Below are 25,326 nucleotides of genomic sequence, written 5' to 3' on the forward strand. Positions count from 1 at the left end.
GTATGATCGTCAGTATGACCGACAGCGCAGCCAGCCCGGCAATGTTATCGCTGCAGTCAGTATGACCGACAGCACAGCCAGCCCGGCAATGTTATCGCTGCAGTCAGTATGAGCAGTATGACTGACAGTGCAGCCAGCCCGGCAATGTTATCGCTGCAGTCAGTATGACCGTCAGTATGACCGACAGCGCAGCCAGCCCGGCAATGTTATCGCTGCAGTCAGTATGACCGTCAGTATGACCGACAGCGCAGCCAGCCCGGCAATGTTATCGCTGCAGTCAGTATGATCGTCAGTATGACCGACAGCGCAGCCAGCCCAGCAATGTTATCACTGCAGTCAGTATGACGACAGCGCAGCCAGCCCGGCAATGTTATCGCTGCAGTCAGTATGACCGTCAGTATGACCGACAGCGCAGCCAGCCCAGCAATGTTATCGCTGCAGTCAGTATGACCGTCAGTATGACCGACAGTGCAGCCAGCCCGGCAATGTTATCGCTGCAGTCAGTATGACCGTCAGTATGACCGACAGCGCAGCCAGCCCGGCAATGTTATCGCTGCAGTCAGTATGACCGACAGCGCAGCCAGCCCGGCAATGTTATCGCTGCAGTCAGTATGATCGTCAGTATGACCGACAGCGCAGCCAGCCCGGCAATGTTATCGCTGCAGTCAGTATGACTGACAGCGCAGCCAGCCCGGCAATGTTATCACTGCAGTCAGTATGACCGACAGTGCAGCCAGCCCGGCAATGTTATCGCTGCAGTCAGTATGACCGACAGCGCAGCCAGCCCAGCAATGTTATCGCTGCAGTCAGTATGACCGACAGCGCAGCCAGCCCGGCAATGTTATCGCTGCAGTCAGTATGACCGACAGTGCAGCCAGCCCGGCAATGTTATCGCTGCAGTCAGTATGATCGTCAGTATGACCGACAGCGCAGCCAGCCCGGCAATGTTATCGCTGCAGTCAGTATGACTGACAGTGCAGCCAGCCCGGCAATGTTATCGCTGCAGTCAGTATGACCGACAGCGCAGCCAGCCCGGCAATGTTATCGCTGCAGTCAGTATGATCGTCAGTATGACCGACAGCGCAGCCAGCCCGGCAATGTTATCGCTGCAGTCAGTATGACTGACAGCGCAGCCAGCCCGGCAATGTTATCGCTGCAGTCAGTATGACCGACAGTGCAGCCAGCCCGGCAATGTTATCGCTGCAGTCAGTATGACCGACAGCGCAGCCAGCCCAGCAATGTTATCGCTGCAGTCAGTATGACCGACAGCGCAGCCAGCCCGGCAATGTTATCGCTGCAGTCAGTATGACCGACAGTGCAGCCAGCCCGGCAATGTTATCGCTGCAGTCAGTATGATCGTCAGTATGACCGACAGCGCAGCCAGCCCGGCAATGTTATCGCTGCAGTCAGTATGACCGACAGCACAGCCAGCCCGGCAATGTTATCGCTGCAGTCAGTATGAGCAGTATGACTGACAGTGCAGCCAGCCCGGCAATGTTATCGCTGCAGTCAGTATGACCGACAGCGCAGCCAGCCCGGCAATGTTATCGCTGCAGTCAGTATGACCGTCAGTATGACCGACAGCGCAGCCAGCCCGGCAATGTTATCGCTGCAGTCAGTATGATCGTCAGTATGACTGACAGCGCAGCCAGCCCAGCAATGTTATCACTGCAGTCAGTATGACCGACAGCGCAGCCAGCCCGGCAATGTTATCGCTGCAGTCAGTATGACCGTCAGTATGACCGACAGCGCAGCCAGCCCAGCAATGTTATCGCTGCAGTCAGTATGACCGACAGCGCAGCCAGCCCGGCAATGTTATCGCTGCAGTCAGTATGACCGACAGCACAGCCAGCCCGGCAATGTTATTGCTGCAGTCAGTATGACCGTCAGTATGACCGACAGCGCAGCCAGCCTGGCAATGTTATCGCTGCAGTCAGTATGACCGTCAGTATGACCGACAGCGCAGCCAGCCCGGCAATGTTATCGCTGCAGTCAGTATGACCGTCAGTATGACCGACAGTGCAGCCAGCCCGGCAATGTTATCGCTGCAGTCAGTATGATCGTCAGTATGACTGACAGCGCAGCCAGCCCGGCAATGTTATCGCTGCAGTCAGTATGATCGTCAGTATGACCGACAGTGCAGCCAGCCCGGCAATGTTATCGCTGCAGTCAGTATGACCGACAGCGCAGCCAGCCTAGCAATGTTATCGCTGCAGTCAGTATGATCGTCAGTATGACTGACAGCGCAGCCAGCCCAGCAATGTTATCGCTGCAGTCAGTATGACCGACAGCGCAGCCAGCCCGGCAATGTTATCGCTGCAGTCAGTATGATCGTCAGTATGACCGACAGCGCAGCCAGCCCGGCAATGTTATCGCTGCAGTCAGTATGACCGACAGCGCAGCCAGCCCGGCAATGTTATCGCTGCAGTCAGTATGATCGTCAGTATGACTGACAGCGCAGCCAGCCCAGCAATGTTATCGCTGCAGTCAGTATGATCGTCAGTATGACCGACAGTGCAGCCAGCCCGGCAATGTTATCGCTGCAGTCAGTATGATCGTCAGTATGACTGACAGCGCAGCCAGCCCGGCAATGTTATCGCTGCAGTCAGTATGACCGACAGCGCAGCCAGCCCGGCAATGTTATCGCTGCAGTCAGTATGACCGACAGCGCAGCCAGCCCGGCAATGTTATCGCTGCAGTCAGTATGACCGACAGTGCAGCCAGCCCGGCAATGTTATCGCTGCAGTCAGTATGACCGACAGCGCAGCCAGCCCGGCATTGTTATCGCTGCAGTCAGTATGACTGACAGCGCAGCCAGCCCGGCAATGTTATCGCTGCAGTCAAACTAAAGTTTCAGTCAAAAAATAGAAAAGCTTCTGTGGGATTGTCCTGAGGCCTGTCCCTGCCGATAGTGAGGTGCTGCAGCCTCCTGCGGACACCAACAAAAAGCTGAGGAGCTGAGCCTGGAGGCGGGGTTATAGGGGGAGGAGCCGTTTATCCTGGGATGTCTTAAAAGCTTCACTGATTTGTGCCACGGTCCTCTGGATCCACCTACAACCCCGATGTCAACCCGGTGGGGACCATGAACCCCCAAGAAGAAAGGAAGTTATTGGGACAGGCTTTTCTGTTGGAATGACCGTGCAGGGCTGTCGTGGTGGTTACACCACCCTGCTACCATTACAGGTGGTGGCACTTAGTGCAGATCACTGCACATGTGTTGTGTGATGTTACCCATAGACAAGGGGGGCGGTAGATCACTGCACATGTGTTGTGTGATGTTACCCATAGACAAGGGGGGCGGTAAAGTTACAATGGTCCACTTGGACGGGATTCCGATTATTTGCATTGAGTCACCACCTGGGTTGGATCTTTGGACAAAGCACCTAAATCACCCCCTAAATAGTCATCTCTCTCTCTATTGGCTGAATATTGCAAGTCAGAGCCATCAGCTTCCAGCCCCCAAAAACCATTGGCAGGGACAGCTTCCTTCTGCATGAAGATAATGTGGAAGACCCAGTCCAGGATTTATAACAGCAGCAGCCGGGCTAGGGAGATCCAGTCCGGGTTTTTAAAGATGTATTGTGTCTGCTGATTAACTGCACCTGTTACTTCCTCTTATATGTGTGTCCATTGTTCCCAATGCCTAGAAGAGGCTGGGTGATAGGAGAAGATTACGTTATGTGTTCTCTGGCGTGTACCCTTACCGCGGAAAACCTGCTACACTGTAACTGAGGAATTGCCGCGCTGTTACCTGGTATGCGGTCTACCTGCTACAGATACAGGACAAGCCGTTACTGCTGTCCAGTCTATGCGATTCCTTGTCACACCACATAGTAGGAAAGGTCTCTGTTTGCACCGTGGGATCACAGAACGGACATTATACAGAATACAGGACTAATTATAGGAACCATATAGCGCTACGGCTGTACTTGGGCGCACTCTACCGTTCCCAATCAGCGCTCACTTGGATGGAGCAGTATGTAAAAGGGAAAAAAGGGGATTTTGTACTTACTGTTAAATCCTTTTCTCAGACTCCATAGGTGACACTGGAGAGTTACAGTGGGGAATAGAAGGGCGACCACAGGGAGCTTGGGCGCTACAGAATAATTAACAGTGACTAACTCCTCCCCTTCTACTTCCTCTCCTAGGCAGTCTAGGTATGTGCCCAGAGGGAGCTGGAAGAAAGAAAAAACACACTTCCAAGAGGAGGTTAAACATAACAAGTCACACACACACTCACATAGAGTGAAACATAGGTTGAAAAACAACATTCATAACAGAATGAAACAAACCCATAATTAAAGCGAAGTATCAATGTCTCATGAGACATATGGTAACTGATTGGTAACTGATCAAACCTGAAACAGCAAGAAAAAAAAAAAGATAGACAGCGTCGGGTGGGCGTCCAGTGTCACCTATGGAGTCTGAGAAAAGGATTTAACAGTAAGTACAAAATCCCCTTTTCTCTTTCCTCCACTAGGTGACACTGGAGAGTTACAGTGGGGACGTCCCAGAGCTCCCAACACGGGTGGGATGACGCTGAGAGCCCCTTAACACAGAACGGACAAACTGCGAAGCAGCTGCCGCAAAAGTGTCAAACTTGTAAAAACGGACAAAGGTCCTGCGGCCAGACCAAGTAGCCGCTCTACATAACTCTTGAATGGACACTCCACAGGCAGCCGCCCAGGAGGTACCCACCGAACGCGTAGAATGAGCGGAAATAGAAGACGGTGGCACCCTAGAGGAAGCCACATAAGCCTGACGGATTGTCAGCCTAATCCACCTGGCCAAGGCCTGCTTGGAGGCGGGCCAGCCAGGACGCAGGGAGTCATAGAGGACAAAAAGAGCATCTGACTTACGCATGGACTCTGTCCTGGATACATATATGCGCAATGCCCGGACCACGTCCAGCGTTCTGGCGTCCTCTGACTCCTCCCTAAAGGCCGGTACCACAATAGGTTGGTTAATGTGGAAGGCCGAGACCACTTTTGGGAGAAAAACACTGGAAGTGCGGAGCTCCGCTCTATCCTCATGAAAACGCAAGAAGGGTGGCTTACAAGAGAGAGCACTGAGCTCCGACACCCTTCTGGCCGAGGCCAACGCCAGAAGCAAGACGGTCTTCCAAGTTACATACTTTAACTCCACGTCCTCCATGGGTTCAAACAGGGAGGACTGGAGAAAAGTCAAGACCAAGTCCAAGTCCCACGGAGCCGTGGGGGGCTTGAAAGGTGGTTGCAGCCGCAACACCCCTTGGAAAAATGTCTGAACTTGAGGAAGGAGCGCCAGTTTCCTTTGGAAAAAAACTGATAGAGCGGACACTTGCACCTTCAAGGACCCCAGCCGGAGTCCTGAGGAAAGACCCTTTTGTAAAAACAGAAGCAACCGGGCCAGTTTGAAATTTACAGGCGAAACCCTTCTGGTCTCACACCAGGCCACATAGGCCCTCCATATGCGATAGTAATGCACCGAGGTAACTTGCTTCCTGGCCCTGATCATGGTAGGGATCACTGCCTGAGGGATCCCTGCTTTTCTTAGAATGGACCTCTCAACAGCCATGCCGTCAAATGAAGATGTTGTAAGTTCGGACAGGCGAACGGACCCTGTGTGAGCAGGTCTTCGAAGAGTGGAAGAGGCCACGGCTCGTCTACCAACAGGTCTGTGAGAACCGTGTACCACGACCGGCGAGGCCAGTCCGGAGCTATGAACAGCACTGTTACCGATTCCCTGCGGATTCTCTGTAGAACCCGAGGAATGAGAGGCAACGGAGGGAAGAAGTAAAGGTACTGATCCGTCCAAGGAGCGGTGAGCGCGTCTACAGCCACCGCCTGAGGGTCTCTTGTCCGTGCGCAGTACCGAGGCAACTGATGGTTGTGCCTGGAGGCCATCATGTCTATCTGAGGACATCCCCACCGACGAATCAAGGTCTGGAAGACCTGGGGGTGCAGGCACCACTCTTCGTGATGGACGTCTCGTCGGCTGAGGTAGTCTGCCTCCCAATTTTCCACGCCTGGAATGAAAATTGCAGACACGGCCCCCGCGTGCTCCTGCACCCAAAGCAGAATCCTCTTCACCTCTCTTATCGCTGCGAGTACCTCCCTGCTTGTTTATGTAGGCCACAGCTGTGGCATTGTCGGATTGCACCCTGATGTCCCTGTTCTTGAGAATGACTTCCGCTTGAAGAAGAGCATAGTACACCACTGAGTTCCAACACATTGATGGACAACTGCGCTTCCTCCGGCGTCCAAAGGCCCTGGAAGTGGAGACCCAACGTGACCGCTCCTTAACCCCTTAGGCTTGCGTCTGTGGTGAGGAGCGTCCAGTTGTGAATGGCAAACCGCCGTCCTTCCTGCAGGTTGTTGGAGTCGAGCCACCACGCTAGAGAAGCTCGAGCCTGATGGGAAAGGCTAATTCGCTGATGAAGAAAAAGATGCGACCCTGACCACTGTTGAAGAGGACACAGATGGAAGGGCCGAGATCGAAAATGCCCGTACTGCACCGCCTCGAACGTGGCCACCATCTTTCCCAACAGCCTTGTGCAAAGCAGGACTGAAACCCTCTGATGCTGCAGCACCAGGCGTACCGACTCCTGTAGAGAAAGGATCTTGTCCACAGGGAGGAAGACCCGTCTGTGGACCGTGTCCAGGATCATCCCCAGGAACAGAATCCTCTGCGAGGGAGTCAGCTGTGACTTCTGGATATTGAGCATCCATCCGTGGGATTCCAGTGTCTGTCGCGTCTGCTGGATGTTGTTCAGCAGGACTTCCCTGGACGGAGCCTTCAACAAAAGGTCGTCCAAGTAAGGGACAATGGTAACCCCTTGAGCCCTGAGTATTTCCATCATGACCGCCATGACTTTGGTAAATACCCTGGGCGCAGATGAGAGGCCGAAGGGAAGGGCTCTGAATTGCAGGTGACAATTCTGAATGGCAAACCGGAGGAAGGCCTGATGAGGAGGCCAGATGGGGACGTGCAGGTATGCATCTTTTATGTCGATGGATACAAGAAACTCCCCGGGCTCCAGACCTGCAATCACAGACTGCAGAGACTCCATCTTGAACCGTGTGAAGCGCAGAAATGGATTGAGGTGTTTTAAATTCAAGATAGGCCTCACGGAGCCGTCTGGCTTGGGAACCAGAAACAGGCTGGAGTAGAATCCCTTCCTTCTCTCCAACTCTGGGACAGGGATAACTACCCCCATGTCCCTGAGTTTCTGGATGGCCCTCTGCAGTGCCCTGCTTTTCTCTGGAGAAGCTGGCAAACCTGTTGGAAAAAAACGAGGAGGAGGGGGTAACAAGAAATCTATCTTGTACCCTACTGCAATAAGGTCCTTCACCCAGGCGTCTTGACAGGAAAGGGACCAAACCTGATGATAAAACAACAGGTGGCCTCCCACCCTGTGCTCCGCGACGGGGCTGGGAGAGTCATGCAGAGGGCTTGGAGGTAGCCTTGGCGTCCAGGATGGGGGTGCCGGCTGAACCTCTGCCTCGGAATCCCCGAGAACTGACTGCCCCCCCCCCCCCTTGATCTGCCCCTAAACTTAGGTGTGGGGCGGAAGGATCGAAAGGACTGGTTTCCCGATGTGGGAAAGGTCCGACGAGCAGGAGGGGCTGCTGAGGGAAGAAATTTGGACTTACCTCCCGTAGCCTGTGAGATCATCTTGTCCTGTTCTGGACCAAAGAGCGCATCCCCGGAAAACGGCAATGCCTCCACCGCCTTCTTGGAATCGGCGTCCACGTTCCACTGACGCAACCAGAGGGTGCGATGAGCCGAAACCGACAAGGCCGAAATACGAGCTGCCAGCAGACAGACATCTGATGATGCCTCCACTAGGTAGCCTGCTGCCTCCCGTATGTGTTCTAGCAACAAAACCAAGTCACCTGAGGAGGGGTCATTTCCCAGATTAGAGGACACCTGACCGGCCCAAACCTCCATAGCCCTATTGACCCAACATCCCACCTGCGCAGGACGCTGAAGGAGGCCCGCTGAGGTGTAGATGTTTTTAAGGGTGCTGTCCAAGCGCCTATCCGAGACATCCTTGAGTGTGGAAGCTCCCGGTATAGGTAGTACTGTCTTTTTGGACAGACGGGATACTGATGGGTCAACCGGAGGGGGCGTCTCACAGGACTTTCTGCTATCTGCAGGAAAAGGGTAAGAGGTAAAAAATCTCTGGGAGACCTGAAATTTTTTGGCTGGATGTAACCAGGCTTTTTTACATGGTCGTCCAATTCCTCAGAGATTGGGAAAACTGCCGACTGTCTTTGCTTCTTAGCAAACACAGAAGGACGCTCAGAAGGCCTCTGCTCCTCTGTAACATTAAGCGTTAAGCGGACAGCCTGGATTAAATCCTCCAGACCCTGAGGAGGTAACCTCTGGCTCTTTTGGTAGCAATGGAGCCTCAGGCTCCCCAACATCACCCTCCTCCAAATCCGGCATATCATCATCAGTGTCGTCCAATAGGACAGACTGAGGAAATATCCTGCTTGCAGGAGACAAAATGGGAGGAGGAGGCTGTGCAGAAGGATCTGGGTTCAAAGACCTAGTTAAACCCTCCACTGCAGCAGCCAAATCAGCCTGCTGATTTCTGGCTGCGTCTCTGTCCTGCCTGGAGGCAGATAGCTCAGAGGCCAATTGTGAAATCACAGTAGACAACTGTGACGCCCATATAGGCACCTCTTGTGAGGGAGGGGGTGGCATCATGGGACCTGCTGTACAGGGGTCACATATAAGTGAGCCCTCAGTCTGAGGGGTAAACTTAGCCCCACATTTCTTACAGGCCACCTTTTTGGAGGTACCCCCAGCCATATTCAAACACCCAGCAATCACCCAGGGAAAGCAGGAAATGCTGGACAGGAGAGGAGTATAGGGGACAGAGTGTCACAAGCCAGCAATAGCGCTCCGCTTTATTTAAGCAAGTGCCTGGCTATCAGGGAGTTTGGCAGCCCAAATCACCTGTCCTCTCTAACGCCCACTGCAACTCACAGTTTTAGGGCTGTCTGGCGCCCGGGAGGGAGACCGCCGCCGCTGCTTCGTCCGTGATCTCCAGCGCTGTCCGGAGAGTGCCTCGTGCTCTGCAGCGTGAGGAGGGAGGAGACGGAAGCCGACATCACCGTAGCGCGTCGCGCTAAGCTCCGCCCCCTATCGCGCCGTACCTGAAGGTACTTAGCCGCGCTTTCTATGTGATCCCACCCGGATCCCTGCTACCAGGGACCCGGGGGTATACTTACCCCTGTCCAGATGCTGTTGGACGCGGCGTGGCTTCTGGTCCGCGAGGCGCGCTGCATGCAGCGGCGACGGGGACCCCAGAACGGTGGTTCTGGCAGCCGGGTTCTGGAGGCGAGCTGCAAGCAGCTGCGACCAGACCCTCAACAGCGCCCTCGTCGCAGGCAGATAGGACAGGGACTATCTGCCTGTGTTGTTCGTAAAAAATCCAGAGAAAAAAAATATATATATAAAAAGCCCAGAGTGAGCTAAAAATGCACCCAGCTCCCGCAGGGCACATTCTAAGACTGCCTAGGAGAGGAAGTAGAAGGGGAGGAGTTAGTCACTGTTAATTATTCTGTAGTGCCCAAGCTCCCTGTGGTCGCCTTTCTATTCCCCACTGTAACTCTCCAGTGTCACCTAGTGGAGGAAAGAGAAATAAAATTACCCAAGATATGCTTTTTCCTGTATGGACCATTGCCAAGTCTACTTCATCCCCTAGGGGACACTGGAGGAGTCAGGACAGTCGGGTATAGACGGGTGTTAGCTGTAACTGGCACTTATCAGTGTGACTAGCTCCTCCCCCTCTATGCCACAGGATGTTATATACCAGTGCGATATTTCTCTTACGGTGCAGAGTGACACGGATGTGTAATAGAGATCTGATCCAATCCCACTGCAGATACAAATTACACATAAGCCAGGTCCATAAAATGGTGATAAAAAGGTTTATTCTCTTATTTCTTTATATCTCTACCAGTCAGTCCACTGAACTTGTTCTATTACACAATGAGTTTTATATTTATTGAGATGACTTTGCACATCCAGAACACAGAAATGGCCACCCAACTGTGCGATGTCTCATGTGCATCAAGGTATTCCCTCTATCACACACTTCCTGTACTGACATTATTTATCACCTGCGTTGAGTCATTTTATGTCTTACAAGATCTGATTTCTCATTTCCCATACTCAGAGCACGGAAATGGCTTTTCACCTTTTGTGACTTCTTTGATGTCTGAGAAGACTTGATTTCACTGTAAAACATTTCCCACACTCAGAGCATGGAAATGGCTTCTCAGCTGTGTGAGTTCTCTTATGGCTTACAAGACTTGATTTTGCTGTAAAACATTTCCCACACTCAGAACACGGAAATGGCTTTTCACCTGTGTGAGTTCTCTGGTGTGTAACAAGATCTGATTTGTGTGCAAAACATTTCCCACACTCGGAGCATGAAAATGGCTTTTCACCTGTGTGATTTCTCTGGTGTGTAACAAGATTTGATTTGTGTGTAAAACATTTCCCACACTCGGAGCATGAAAATGGCTTTTCACCTCTGTGACTCCTCTGATGTCTAAAAAGTCTTGATTTCATTTGAAAACATTTCCCACACTCAGAACACAGAAATGGCTTTTCACCTGTGTGACATTTCTGATGTCTAAAAAGTCTTGATTTTATTTGAAAACATTTCCCACACTCAGAACACGGAAATGGCTTTTCACCTGTGTGAGTTCTCTGGTGTGTAACAAGCTCTGATTTGTGTGCAAAAAAATTCCCACACTCGGAGCATGAAAATGGCTTTTCACCTGTGTGCGTTCTCAGATGTTGAACAAGCCTTGATTTAATGGGAAAACATTTCCCACACTCTGAGCATGCAAATGGTTTCTCACCTGTGTGCGTTCTCAGATGTTGAACAAGCCTTGATTTAATGGGAAAACATTTCCCACACTCAGAGCATGGAAATGGCTTTTCACCTGTGTGACTCCTCTGATGTGAAACTAGTTTTGATTTCAGTAAAAAACATTTCCCACACTCAGAGCACGGGAATTGTTTATCACCTGTATGATATTGCTGATGTCCAATAAGATATGATTTATTTGCAAAACATTTTCCACAATCAGAGCAGGCAAATGGTTTCTCACCTGTGTGAGTTTTCATATGTCTTAAAACATTTGATTTTCCTGTAAAACGTTTCCCACACTCAGAACATGGAAATGGTTTCTCACCTGTGTGAATTCTCTGATGTGTAACAAGAGTAGATTTCATTGTAAAACATTTTCCACACTCGGAGCATGAAAATGGCTTTATACCTGTGTGACTCCTCTGATGTGAAACTAGTAGTGATTTAAGTAAAAAACATTTCCCACACTCAGAGCATGGAAATGGCTTTATACCTGTGTGACGTCTCTGATGTGTAACCAGATCCGATTTCTTTGTAAAACATTTCCCACACTCAGAACATGGAAATGGCTTCTCACCTGTGTGAATTCTCTGATGTGTAACAAGACTAGATTTCATTGTAAAACATTTTCCACACACAGAGCAGGCAAACGGTTTCTCACCTGTATGACGTCTCTGATGTGTAACATGATCCGATTTCTCTGTATAAGATTTCCCACACTCGGAGAATGAAAATGGCTTTATACCTGTGTGACGTCTCTGATGTGTAACCAGATTCGATTTCTTTGTAAAACATTTCCCACACTCAGAACATTGAAATGGCTTATCACCTGCCTTAGTTGGCTGATGAGTAATAGGCTTTGGGATATGTGTAAAACATGTCTCATTTGTATATGAGCTATCTAATTTGAGAGATATTATAGATGCATCAGTGGAACATTCCTCATGATAAGCAGATGACATATGTGAACGAAGCAGTACTGGATTTATCATTGGAGTGATAGAGCCTTCTCCTAGAGAAACGTGTGTGATGTCATCTCTGATGTCACCATCTGTAGATAACCCATGTGTGGCGTTCCAGAGTCTGTCTGTGAAGAAAAAAACCATCCAGGAAGCATAAGTCAATTGATCACTAGAAGAAAAACATACATTTACACTAGAAGACCCCCTTATACAACCGCACTGCCCCTCCCCCACTTTCTCCATCTATACCACCAATGCCCCTTTTGCATGTCCCAAATATGGTCCCTAACCTCAGTGCAAAAACCAAACATCACGTTAAAAAAAAAAAAATTATGGACCATACCAAGTCGCCAAGTGCCCCTGAATCACCCAAACACAACAAAGTAATCCAGGCACCCCAACAATGTCTCACAGACAGTACAGGCCAAAACTATGAAGCCAATATCACTACGGACAAGAAGAAGAACCTAGGGGCAAATGAGGTCCATGTGGTCATGTGACCAACTGCTGGACATCCTGGAGAAAGTAGGTCCACCACACCAATCGTAGAGGTCCTGGCAAAGGTGGGAGGTGGTGTCCGCTACGCAGGATAGGTGGGTGGCTGTGGAGGAGAAATGGGTGCTGGGGGATACGGCGGATGGATCGGGTAATTGTTGGTGGCTGGGGGAGTGCGCAGCGGTATTGTATGTGACGGTAACACAGGGCGTTCGGGCAGCAGCCCGCTGACCGCACAGGCCATCGCGTCGTAGACGATGCGCTTAAAACGTAGACGCTGGACGGGATTCATCTCCTGCATTTCTCTGGCGACGTTCATCCCGAAAATCATGCAATCGTCCAGGGGTTTCTGCAAGACCTCCGCCGCGTGCTTGAGAAAATGTCCCGGTTCCGGCCTTCGTCTCTTGGCGGCCGGCTGGGGTGGTGGGATCTACGCATCAATCCGTTCCTGCTCTGTGGGCTCGCTGACAGAAAGGTTCCGAACAGCGCTCGAAGAGGCAAACTGTAAATGAATAAAAAATAAAAAAAAGTCTAAGTCAATGTTTTTGAAAAAAAAAAATTCAAGTCTATGGTGAAATAGAAAAAGAAATGTTTGCCAGTGTAATAGTTGCCCATAGCAACCGCTCAAGTCTGAGACAACATTTAACAGGTGCATTATACAAAATGATTTCTTGCACTTTCCTGCCCACTGGAACCTCTTCACGTCTCTTGGGCAACTCTGGCCTCGATGGGCACTTCAACTGCCTCTTGGGGTCTTGGCCCAGTATGAAGAGGAGGAGGTCATAGTACCACAGCGATGGCTTGATGACTTCCCCGGCCCCCGGACGTTGGGAATCTAGCAGCTTCTTGTGCTGCTTCAGGAACACCGTCCGCAGATTCTGGATCTTCTTCTTGACCCAGCGGATGTCGGCGTCACGATGTTGGCTTTTGCTGTACAAGACGAGCTTCTGGAAGGCCTGGGTCTTCTTGTGCTTGTTGACATAATCCTTGGAATTTACTCTCCAGAGGCAATCATTGGCCCGGTACAGAGCGATGAACCCAGTCCAGAATCCGGTGTTATTCCTGTCGGATGACGTTTCTGTAATTACAAATTTCAAGAGAAAAAAGTGTTAGAAACCTACCCGTAAAAATGGTAGACAGTATGTGCCGAAGGTGTGATTCAAACATATAGGGGCGTGGCTTGATGGGGAAGGGGAGTGGGCACAGATAAGTACCAATTCACATTACACCACACAGTAGTACCCCTTATACATGACAGGTAGGGCCTCTTACACAATACACCAGGTACAGCCCTTTATAGACATTACAGCAGGTACAGCACCTTATACACATTACACCAGGTACAGCCCCTTATACACATTGCACCAGGTACAGCCCTTTATATACATTACACCAGGTACAGTACCTTATACACATTACACCAGGTACAGCCCCTTATAGACATTACACCAGCTACAGCACCTTATACACATTGCACCAGGTACAGCCCCTTATAGACATTACACCAGGTACAGCCCATTGTACACATTACACCAGGTACAGCCCATTGTACACATTGTGCCAGATAAAGCCCCTTATAGACATTATACCAGGTACAGCCACTTATACCCATTGCGCCAGGTACAGCCCATTGTACACATTGCGCCAGGTACAGCCCATTGTACACATTGCGCCAGGTACAGCCCATTGTACACATTGCGCCAGGTACAGCCCATTGTACACATTGCGCCAGGTACAGCCCATTGTACACATTGCGCCAGGTACAGCCCATTGTACACATTGCGCCAGGTACAGCTCATTGTACAAATTGCGCCAGGTACAGCTCATTGTACACATTGCGCCAGGTACAGCTCATTGTACACATTGCGCCAGGTACAGCTCATTGTACACATTGCGTCAGGTACAGCCCATTGTACACATTGCGGCAGGTACAGCCCATTGTACACATTGCGGCAGGTACAGCTCATTGTACACATTGCGCCAGGCGCAGCTCATTGTACACATTGCGCCAGGCACAGCTCATTGTACACATTGCGCCAGGTACAGCTCATTGTACACATTGCGCCAGGTACAGCTCATTGTACACATTGCGCCAGGTACAGCTCATTGTACATATTGCGCCAGGTACAGCCCATTGTACACATTGCGGCAGGTACAGCCCATTGTACACATTGCGGCAGGTACAGCTCATTGTACACATTGCGCCAGGTAAAGCACACTGTACACATTGCACCAGGTAAAGCCACTGTACACATTGCACCAGGTACAGCCCTTTGTACACATTGCGCCAGGCAGAGCTCATTGTACACATTGCGGCAGGTACAGCCCATTGTACACATTGCGGCAGGTACAGCTCATTGTACACATTGCGCCAGGTGCAGCTCATTGTACACATTGCGCCAGGCACAGCTCATTGTACACATTGCGCCAGGTACAGCTCATTGTACACATTGCGCCAGGTACAGCTCATTGTACACATTGCGCCAGGTACAGCTCATTGTACATATTGCGCCAGGTACAGCCCATTGTACACATTGCGGCAGGTACAGCTCATTGTACACATTGCGCCAGGTAAAGCACACTGTACACATTGCACCAGGTAAAGCCACTGTACACATTGCACCAGGTACAGCCCTTTGTACACATTGCGCCAGGTAGAGCTAGGCCTGCACAAACATCGGAAGGCCACCATCAAATGGTAAAAGCACTTCCTTTGAAGCAAAAACATTCACGGTTGTGAAACACTACAATGCAATGTCTATCTGCGCCAGGTAGAGCACATTATACACTTTGCGCCAGGTAGCGCCCCTTATTCACATTGCACCAGACAGAGCACATTAATTTCTATTGCGCCAGGTTGAGCCCTTTATACACATTGCGCCAGACAGAGCGCATTATACACATTGCACCAGGGGTAGAGCACATTATACACATTGCACCAGGTAGAGCACATTATACACATTGCACCAGGTAGAGCACATTATACACATTGCACCAGGTAGAGCACATTATACACATTGCACCAGGTAGAGCACATTATACACATTGCACCAGGTAGAGCACATTATACACATTGCACCAGGGGTAGAGCACATTATACACATTGCACCAGGGGTAGAGCACATTATACACAACCAGGTAGAGCACATTATACACATTGCACCAGGTAGAGCACATTATATACATTGCACCAGGTAGAACACATTATACACATTGCACCAGGGGTAGAGCACATTATACACATTACACCAGGGGTAGAGCCCATTATACACATTGCACCAGGTAGAGCCCATTATACACATTGCACCAGGGGTAGAGCACATTATACACATTGCACCAGGTAGAACACATTATACACATTACACCAGGGGTAGAGCACATTATACACAACCAGGTAGAGCACATTATACACATTGCACCAGGTAGAGCACATTATACACATTGCACCAGGTAGAGCACATTATACACATTGCACCAGGGGTAGAGCACATTATACACATTGCACCAGGGGTAGAGCACATTATACACATTGCGCCAGGGGTAGAGCACATTATACACATTGCACCAGGGGTAGAGCACATTATACACATTGCACCAGGTAGAGCACATTATACACATTGCACCAGGGGTAGAGCACATTATACACATTGCACCAGGGGTAGAGCCCATTATACACATTGCACCAGGTAGAGCCCATTATACACATTGCACCAGGGGTAGAGCACATTATACACATTGCACCAGGTAGAACACATTATACACATTACACCAGGGGTAGAGCACATTATACACAACCAGGTAGAGCACATTATACACATTGCACCAGGTAGAGCACATTATACACATTGCACCAGGTAGAGCACATTATACACATTGCGCCAGGGGTAGAGCACATTATACACATTGCACCAGGGGTAGAGCACATTATACACATTGCGCCAGGGGTAGAGCACATTATACACATTGCACCAGGGGTAGAGCACATTATACACATTGCACCAGGTAGAGCACATTATACACATTGCACCAGGGGTAGAGCACATTATACACATTGCACCAGGTAGAGCACATTATACACATTGCACCAGGTAGAGCACATTATACACATTGCACCAGGTAGAGCACATTATACACATTGCACCAGGGGTAGAGCACATTATACACATTGCACCAGGTAGAGCACATTATACACATTGCACCAGGGGTAGAGCACATTATACACATTGCACCAGGGGTAGAGCACATTATACACATTGCACCAGGTAGAGCACATTATACACATTGCACCAGGGGTAGAGCACGTTATACACATTGCACCAGGGGTAGAGCACATTATACACAACCAGGTAGAGCACATTATACACATTGCACCAGGTAGAGCACATTATACACATTGCACCAGGTAGAGCACATTATACACATTGCACCAGGTAGAGCACATTATACACATTGCACCAGGGGTACAGCACATTATACACATTACACCAGGGGTAGAGCACATTATACACAACCAGGTAGAGCACATTATACACATTGCACCAGGTAGAGCACATTATACACATTGCACCAGGGGTAGAGCACATTATACACATTGCACCAGGGGTAGAGCACATTATACACATTGCTCCAGGTAGAGCACATTATACACATTGCACCAGGGGTAGAGCACATTATACACATTGCACCAGGGGTAGAGCACATTATACACAACCAGGTAGAGCACATTATACACATTGCACCAGGTAGAGCACATTATACACATTGCACCAGGTAGAACACATTATACACATTGCACCAGGGGTAGAGCACATTATACACATTGCACCAGGTAGAGCACATTATACACATTGCACCAGGTAGAGCACATTATACACATTGCACCAGGTAGAGCACATTATACACATTGCACCAGGTAGAGCACATTATACACATTACACCAGGGGTAGAGCACATTATACACATTGCACCAGGTAGAGCACATTATACACATTGCACCAGGGGTAGAGCACATTATACACATTGCACCAGGTAGAGCACATTATACACATTGCACCAGGGGTAGAGCACATTATACACATTGCACCAGGTAGAGCACATTATACACATTGCACCAGGTAGAGCACATTATACACATTGCACCAGGTAGAGCACATTATACACATTGCACCAGGTAGAGCACATTATACACATTGCACCAGGGGTAGAGCACATTATACACATTGCACCAGGTAGAGCACATTATACACATTGCACCAGGGGTAGAGCACATTATACACATTGCACCAGGGGTAGAGCACATTATACACATTGCACCAGGTAGAGCACATTATACACAACCAGGTAGAGCACATTATACACATTGCACCAGGTAGAGCACATTATACACATTACACCAGGTAGAGCACATTATACACATTGCACCAGGTAGAGCACATTATACACATTGCACCAGGGGTAGAGCACATTATACACATTGCACCAGGGGTAGAGCACATTATACACATTGCACCAGGTAGAGCACATGATACACATTGCACCAGGGGTAGAGCACATTATACACATTGCACCAGGGGTAGAGCACATTATACACAACCAGGTAGAGCACATTATACACATTGCACCAGGTAGAGCACATTATACACATTGCACCAGGGGTAGAGCACATTATACACATTGCACCAGGTAGAACACATTATACACATTGCACCAGGTAGAGCACATTATACACATTGCACCAGGGGTAGAGCACATTATACACATTGCACCAGGGGTAGAGCACATTATACACATTGCACCAGGTAGAGCACATTATACGCATTGCACCAGGGGTAGAGCACATTATACACATTGCACCAGGGGTAGAGCACATTATACACATTGCACCAGGGGTAGAGCACATTATACACATTGCACCAGGTAGAGCACATTATACACATTGCACCAGGTAGAGCACATTATACGCATTGCACCAGGGGTAGAGCACATTATACACATTGCACCAGGGGTAGAGCACATTATACACATTGCACCAGGGGTAGAGCACATTATACACATTGCACCAGGTAGAGCACATTATACGCATTGCACCAGGTAGAGCACATTATACACATTGCACCAGGGGTAGAGCATATTATACACATTGCACCAGGTAGAGCACATTATACACATTGCACCAGGTAGAGCACATTATATACATTGCACCAGGGGTAGAGCACATTATACACATTGCACCAGGTAGAGCATATTATACACATTGCACCAAGTAGAGCACATTATACACATTGCACCAGGTAGAGCACATTATACACATTGCACCAGGTAGAGCACATTATACACATTGCACCAAGTAGAGCACATTATACACATTGCACCAGGGGTAGAGCACATTATACACATTGCACCAGGTAGAGCACATTATACACATTGCACCAGGTAGAGCCCACTGTACACATTGCACCAGGTAGAGCACATTATACACATTGCACCAGGTAGAGCACATTATACACATTGCACCAGGTAGAGCCCACTGTACACATTGCACCAGGTAGAGCCTCTTATACACACTGCGACACAGTACTCACCATATGCCGAATTTGTATCGATTAGTTTCCATATCCGGCATCTGGGAGCGTCTGTAACCTTTATCGTTCATTGCGCACACACTGAATGATATATATACTGTGTATCGTCCAACGCCGAAATTAAGCCGCATGTTCAGTTGACAGGAACCCTCGTTCACAACCCACGGGAGCGTACATCGTTCATCGCATACACATGGGGCGAGATAAACAATATCGCCCACAAGAGTGAAAATGAGCGATATGAGGATAATGGATCTGTGCCCTTGTTGGCATGTCCTGGGGTTCAAGCGACTGGGCACAAAACGGGTTCCTCACAACTATGTCAGCACAAGCCCATGGTAGGAAAGGAAGATCATCTTGGAAAGCCCTGTATTAGGAAACATTGAACCCATCAGGACCTGGGTAGGGTCTTGAGGATTTCCCAAATTTCCATAGCGGAGAGTCCAATGCCGGTGTCACCATCTTGGGTAGGACAGGAGAAAGGGTGCTTTTATGGGCAAGTTCTAGCATCTTTATTTTGGCTAGTATCTTATCATTCAACTTTCTGTTTCTTAAGGAACGTACCAAGATGAATGACTTCACCGACGATGACTCATTTGAGGGCCTTACATATTGTAATAGTGGATATCCCACCCCGTGCCTGGGGATCATGGTTTTCATCCAAAGAAGAACTGAAGGACCAAGTGGAGAGTAACAACAGGCTGGTGGTAAACACACCCAAACATGAAGATCAGGTCACCTGACATAATGCAAACTGGAATCCAACCATGGAGAACCATGAGGACATTCCAATGGCTCCTCCCGTGGCATCAGAGAACAGATTTACCAGCTAAGGACCAAATCTTGTATTCTCTTTTATCCATGGGTGACACTGGGAAACCATAGTCCTCTAAGGGAGGGAACGATCCTGAGCTGAACCAGCGTCTTTGGAGGCGAAAGTGTCAAAATGATAGAGTTGTATAAAAGTTTGTCCCGGGAACCAGGGCTGTGGAGTCGGAGTCGAGGAGTCGGAGGCAATTTCGAGTACCTGGAGTCGGGAAACAATGCACCGACTCCGAAAATTATAATTAATGACTTCTCTACTGTAAGAATAAAGAGCAATGCATGCAGTGCCTCACGTAACCGCAAAACGAACACGTTAAGTGACCATGAAAAAGCATGCTTTTCATGTGCTTCACTATATGGCACGCAACGCACAACTCGGAGCACCGATACTTATAAATGTATTCTCCCTTGTAGTTTACAACTTATTTCTAACGTTCAATAAGGTTTTCAATACCTCGTTGGTAGAAATCACATGGTGTAGACTCGAAAAATTCATTCAACCAAGCTCTCCCACCATACGCACAAGATCTTTTTACGCGGATGAAGATCTTGTTTCATGCGTGGGGTCGTTTGTTTACCTTGGCTAAGCCATTCCTTACGCTGGTTCATATTGATGTACAGGCACCATTTTTCATCGCCAGTAACGATTCTGTAAACAAATCGTTCCTTGTGTCCAGGAATTGAACAGTGACGAGCAAGCAAACCAGCGGAGATTGTGGCTCGTTGATTTTTGTTGTCGTCACAAAGCAGGAACTCATGCTCCACACTTCTGAACCTTTCCTATTGTTTTTGTTCCCAAAACAACCAAATAATGTGTTTTTTATCTTTGAATTGGTAAAGTTCCTGATGTTTATGCCTACTGCTACTATCCAGCCATTTAATTAATTAATAAAAAAATTAATAAAACTCTGTTTTCATTAGGTTTGTCCTTTGCTAAAACCAGGCATGTCCAACGTTGGCCCTCCAGATGTTGTGAAACGACACATCCCAGCATGCTTTGCCACAGTTTTGCTATTAGAGAATGCTAAAACTATTGCAAAGCATGCTGGGATGTGTCGTTTCACAACATCTGGAGGGCCAACGTTGGACATGCCTGGCTTAAACTGTTCAATACAGTAGACTGTTGGCTTCCCAGCCTCTAGTTTCTGTAGTAATAATATGTATGTTTCCTTTCTTTCCTTCAAGGAATGTATCAAATACATTTGCATATTAATACAGAGGAGTCGGAGTCGAGGTCAGAAGTACGAGGAGCCGGAACATTTATCTACCGTTTTCACAGCCCTGCTGGGAACGAAGGAGCGTCTCCTCTGAGGCTCCATGCCAAGCCACCAAGTAGGACCCGACCAACCGGTTATGGGTGGCACATGAAAAAGGGCTCCAGAAGGCTAGCATAACATTGACAGATAACCTTCCAAATTCATCTGTTTGTTGGGACGCAGGCCAACTGCTTCTGAGAACCAAGTGTAGACTGAAGAGCGAGCCCGAATGGTGAAATGCCCAAGACCCATCCACATAAATGCAGAGAGCTCTTAAAACGTAAGGACCTGAGAGACATCTGGAAATCTCCATCAGCTGGAAAGATTGGAACCACAACCTACTAATTCCTATGACCACCTTTGAATGACCAGGTAGGAAAAAGAAAAAGTACTCTCTTTTGCTGGGGGCACTGCTTTTGAAAAAAGTTTTAAAACTTAGCTTTTAATTTATTAAACAATTTTATAAGAATAAAATGGACACACGTTGATACTAACATAACATACAAAAAACATTGCACATATAATAGGAGTGTGTAGCACTATGCCTCACAATCTATCCAGTAAGCATGTATAGTTGTATAGTGTGTACAAGAATTCAATGTGCACACTAAATGCTTCTGTAACAGAGAAATGGCACAAATAATTTGACGGATATTTACATATATCCTATAAGCAGAACGCTGCGAAATATTGAGGTTGTCACAATAAGAAGATCCGCTGACACTATCTGGTATCTCACTTTATAGAAAATAGATGCTGTTTATTACTGTTCAAAACAGTATTTAACCAGTGATTGTAAATACTGTCTAATAAATTCTCTGCTTTAGAAACACTGTGTATCAATCTCCAATAGTTCTATATTCCCTGGTGATACAGAAATCAAGAAATTAACATTGTGGGGGAAATTTACTAAAGGAAATTTGTAAAAAATAGGTGTATTTGTATTTAGAAATACACTTATTTTTGACATTTACTATCCCGAAAATACATCAATTCGTATTTGTATTGATAGCACATCAATACGACTACGAATTGCCGTATTTTTGGGATAGTAAATGTCAAAAATAAGTGTATTTCTGGATACAAATACACCTAATTTTTCACAAATTTCCTTTAGTAAATTTCCCCCTGTATCTCTATGTTGCAAATAAAGACCGTCTGGCAGATAACTGCTCGGTTTGACTTTTCACAGGGATACTGTAAGATTACTATTATCACATTCAAAGGGACAGAGTAGGAGGCTGTCCAATCAAATTATGCAACCATTATAGACATTGCAGATAAGTGACAGTGTGGAGATACAGTGTGACAGGATTACTTAAATAATCAGTAGACAAGCATTTCAAAATAGGTGACAGTGTGAATATACCATGTGCCAGGGTAACTTTTATATGAAATAGGGTGCTCTTTTAATTCGCACCACTAAACCAAATTTCTGTAATAGTTCATCATAAACAAAATGTTACATATGGTACTGCAGGCTCCGTGTGGAGGGATTAAAATATTCCTCTAATATTACTTACTAGGACTTGCTATCATTTACTCATGGGTCAGTTTCTAAAGAAATGCAGTAAAGTTTGTAGTGATAAAGAAGTGAAAGAAATACCCTCTGATTCCAGGACCGCTGCTTCCTGAGGTGAAATCGGAGCTTTGCACCTACAGGTGAGCGAGTCCTATAGGGTCTCAGTTTGTTAGGGTGAAAGGAAAGGTACAACTGCTGTCCTTAATCTGTTGGACAGAACCCTGTTTAGTCTCCCAGCGCAGGGCTCCTGACCACACACCCAGGATGAGTGTGCACCCCTGCTGGAGGGTGTAGATAGAAATATAATGGGGTCACTGATAAACGGGTATGGGCTGCTGCTTACCACTTACAGGGTGTAGAGGTGGAAAGTGAGCGGCACCCCGATCAGAGCAGTGAAATCCCTTGGGGGGTAATAGGTAAGAGTAGAGGGGACAGGCTGCTCGGCGTGTGCTGAGGCGCAGAGTCCCAAAGTTTATAGAAAAGAAACCAGTGTATTGCGCTGCCCTGGAACAGGTATCCCTGCTGATATCTGACCAGTCTATCAATATTTGAGCTGTCAGCACAGTAATCTGTGAAGGAGTAAGCAGGGGATTTTGTGCAGGTTGGTCTTAGCAGTATGATGCCTGCCAATATATCACCAAACTGACTGCTGGGCGTTAGTCAGCTCAGTAGTCTGTGCAGCGTGTGCCTATAATGTCGGCGCCGTTAAATACGGTGACTTATAGGGGGGAGAGAAAAACGGGAGGTTTGCAGAGTGGGTCTCTTTCTGCGCAGGATGTTACCTGCCAGTGTCCGACCACACTGGTGATACAAGCGCCGTCTGCACAAAGACCTGTGTGGCGTGTGTCTGCTCCCGTACTGCCCAGAGGAGTAAGTGAAGTCCTAGACGCGGTGCTGCAATAAAGTGTGCATGCCGTCAAAGCCTATGACGGTGAGAGAGGTTACAAACGTCCGTTTCGCATGCAGATTCAACCTTAGACTATTAAATGACATATAATTTAATGGCATCCCTTAATTAAAAGACAAGATAACATTAAAACGGCGCCCATATCGCGGTGATTGCGGGCACATCGCGGCCACATTACTGGGCACCCGCGATGCGACCGACACTATCACGACGCGATCAACGATCGTGTCGCGTGGCGGTTGCACCACGGGTGCCCGTGGCCGTCATGTGGCCGCAATCACCGCGATGGGTGAGCAAAAAGCAACAAAATACAATAGAAAAACACATCAAATTACATGGCATCCCTCAATTAGAAGACAATGAAATAAGACACGACACAGGTTATGAATTTAAAATAATCACGTTTTTTTTATTTTTGGCCAATACAAACGGGGGAAGGTCATTAACAGTTTAGGAGAATAGATGCCTCATGGGAGTAATTGCATTACAACAAGGCAAATTGGAATGAGGCACACAAAAAATGGGGCTTAATGTACAACAAGGAACCATGATGCAAACATGCACTGGGTACAGAACAAAATGCAAATATGCGGAACAGTCAATGGTGAAGGCGCAAAACGAGTACGGACAGCTCAAAGTTCGGGAGTCCGATACTGCGACCATCAGTAACCGAAATTATGGTCTACGAGCAACAAAGTTCATCTTGGAGCAAATAAGGAACAGAGTGGAACAAGGACATTGCTGCATAGCAAAATAATTTGAAACCAATTAAAACCAAATCACTAATTAATGGCGCTCTTCACCTGGGAGGGGACTTTGTGTGCTCAACAGAGCACTTGAAATAGTCCCAGGCAAAGACGAAGGGTCTGTGACTGGTGGCAAAGGGGGCCTCGGCGCGTACATAAAAGGGTGAGGAGGAGGCGGAGCATAACCCGACGCACTGTACGAAGGGTAGTGATAGGGGTAGTGGGGAGTTTGGGCTGCTTGCCATACGACGTTGGCAGATGGCTCTATATTGCATGCACTAGAGAGACTTCTCTCTGATGCACGCATTATAACGCTATATACCAACCTCTTACACTCGAGGCGCTGGTCTGGCGCCATGCCCCGCATTTCCACGGCAAGGTTGTTACTAAAAATTTGGCAATCGTCAAAGGGAATTTGAGGTGCCTCCGGTGCCGACGTGCTAGAATGCCCTTGGACATTGCGAGCAGTGCTGGACAGCTGTCTTCTGCGGCGCCTCCTCGGGAGAGCGGGTGCAGTGCTCTCCGTCATTGGAGTACTGTCCCCCTCTGCAACTGCCGCAGACTCCTGCTCTGTCTCAGGGGGAACTTCCTAGAAAGGGGAAAAAAAGGGAAAATGGTAATAACATGACATTTCACAGTCACTTACATGCAAGACATGTCACAGCAAATACTTACAACGTCCACACTCTCCGCTGCACCGGACGAAGAGGTGTCCTCCGTATCCGTTCCCCCTGTTCCACTCTGTTCTCTCTGCTCCAAGATAAACTTCATCCGCTCGTAGTACCATAATTTCGGCACGTAGACGTCTTCAGCATCGGCTCCGGAACTTTGAGACTGCCGTACTCGGTTAAACTCCTTCACCATGACTGTCCGCATATTTGTCATTTTCTTCTGTACCCAGGCGATGTTTGCAGCAGGTTGCCGTGTTCGACAGTAAGCCACCATTTTCCGATATGCCTCATTCCTCTTTGCCTTGTTGTAATAGTCTTTATCCTTCTTCGCCCAGAGGCATCTATTCTCCTTGTAAATGTCGATGACCTTCCCCCAGTAGTGATTGGTCAGTTTGCGTTTCTTTGACATTTCTGGAAAAAGAAAACACAAACAAAACCATCTATAAGTAATTGATGTCTATACGGTACTTGTGTGGTATCAC

General features: G+C 48.2%; 2 protein-coding genes across 5 annotated transcripts in view; both read right to left on the reverse strand.

Annotated features, from left to right (window-relative positions):
• Positions 1–25,326, reverse strand: part of LOC146009857 (uncharacterized) — a 426,052-nt gene that overhangs the window by 307,233 nt on the left and 93,493 nt on the right. The gene's annotated exons all lie outside the window — the stretch shown is intronic.
• Positions 9,824–25,326, reverse strand: part of LOC146009866 (uncharacterized) — a 235,403-nt gene continuing 219,900 nt past the window's right edge. Inside the window, exon 7 of the mRNA XM_083150429.1 lies at positions 9,824–11,966. Coding sequence (XP_083006555.1) covers positions 10,192–11,966 — 1,775 coding nt within the window. The 3' untranslated portion in view covers positions 9,824–10,191. The remainder of the gene's footprint in view (positions 11,967–25,326) is intronic.

The sequence above is a fragment of the Crinia signifera genome, chromosome 6 (genome assembly GCF_055691185.1).
Source record: "Crinia signifera chromosome 6, ASM5569118v1, whole genome shotgun sequence".
Taxonomy (NCBI): Eukaryota; Metazoa; Chordata; class Amphibia; order Anura; family Myobatrachidae; genus Crinia; species Crinia signifera.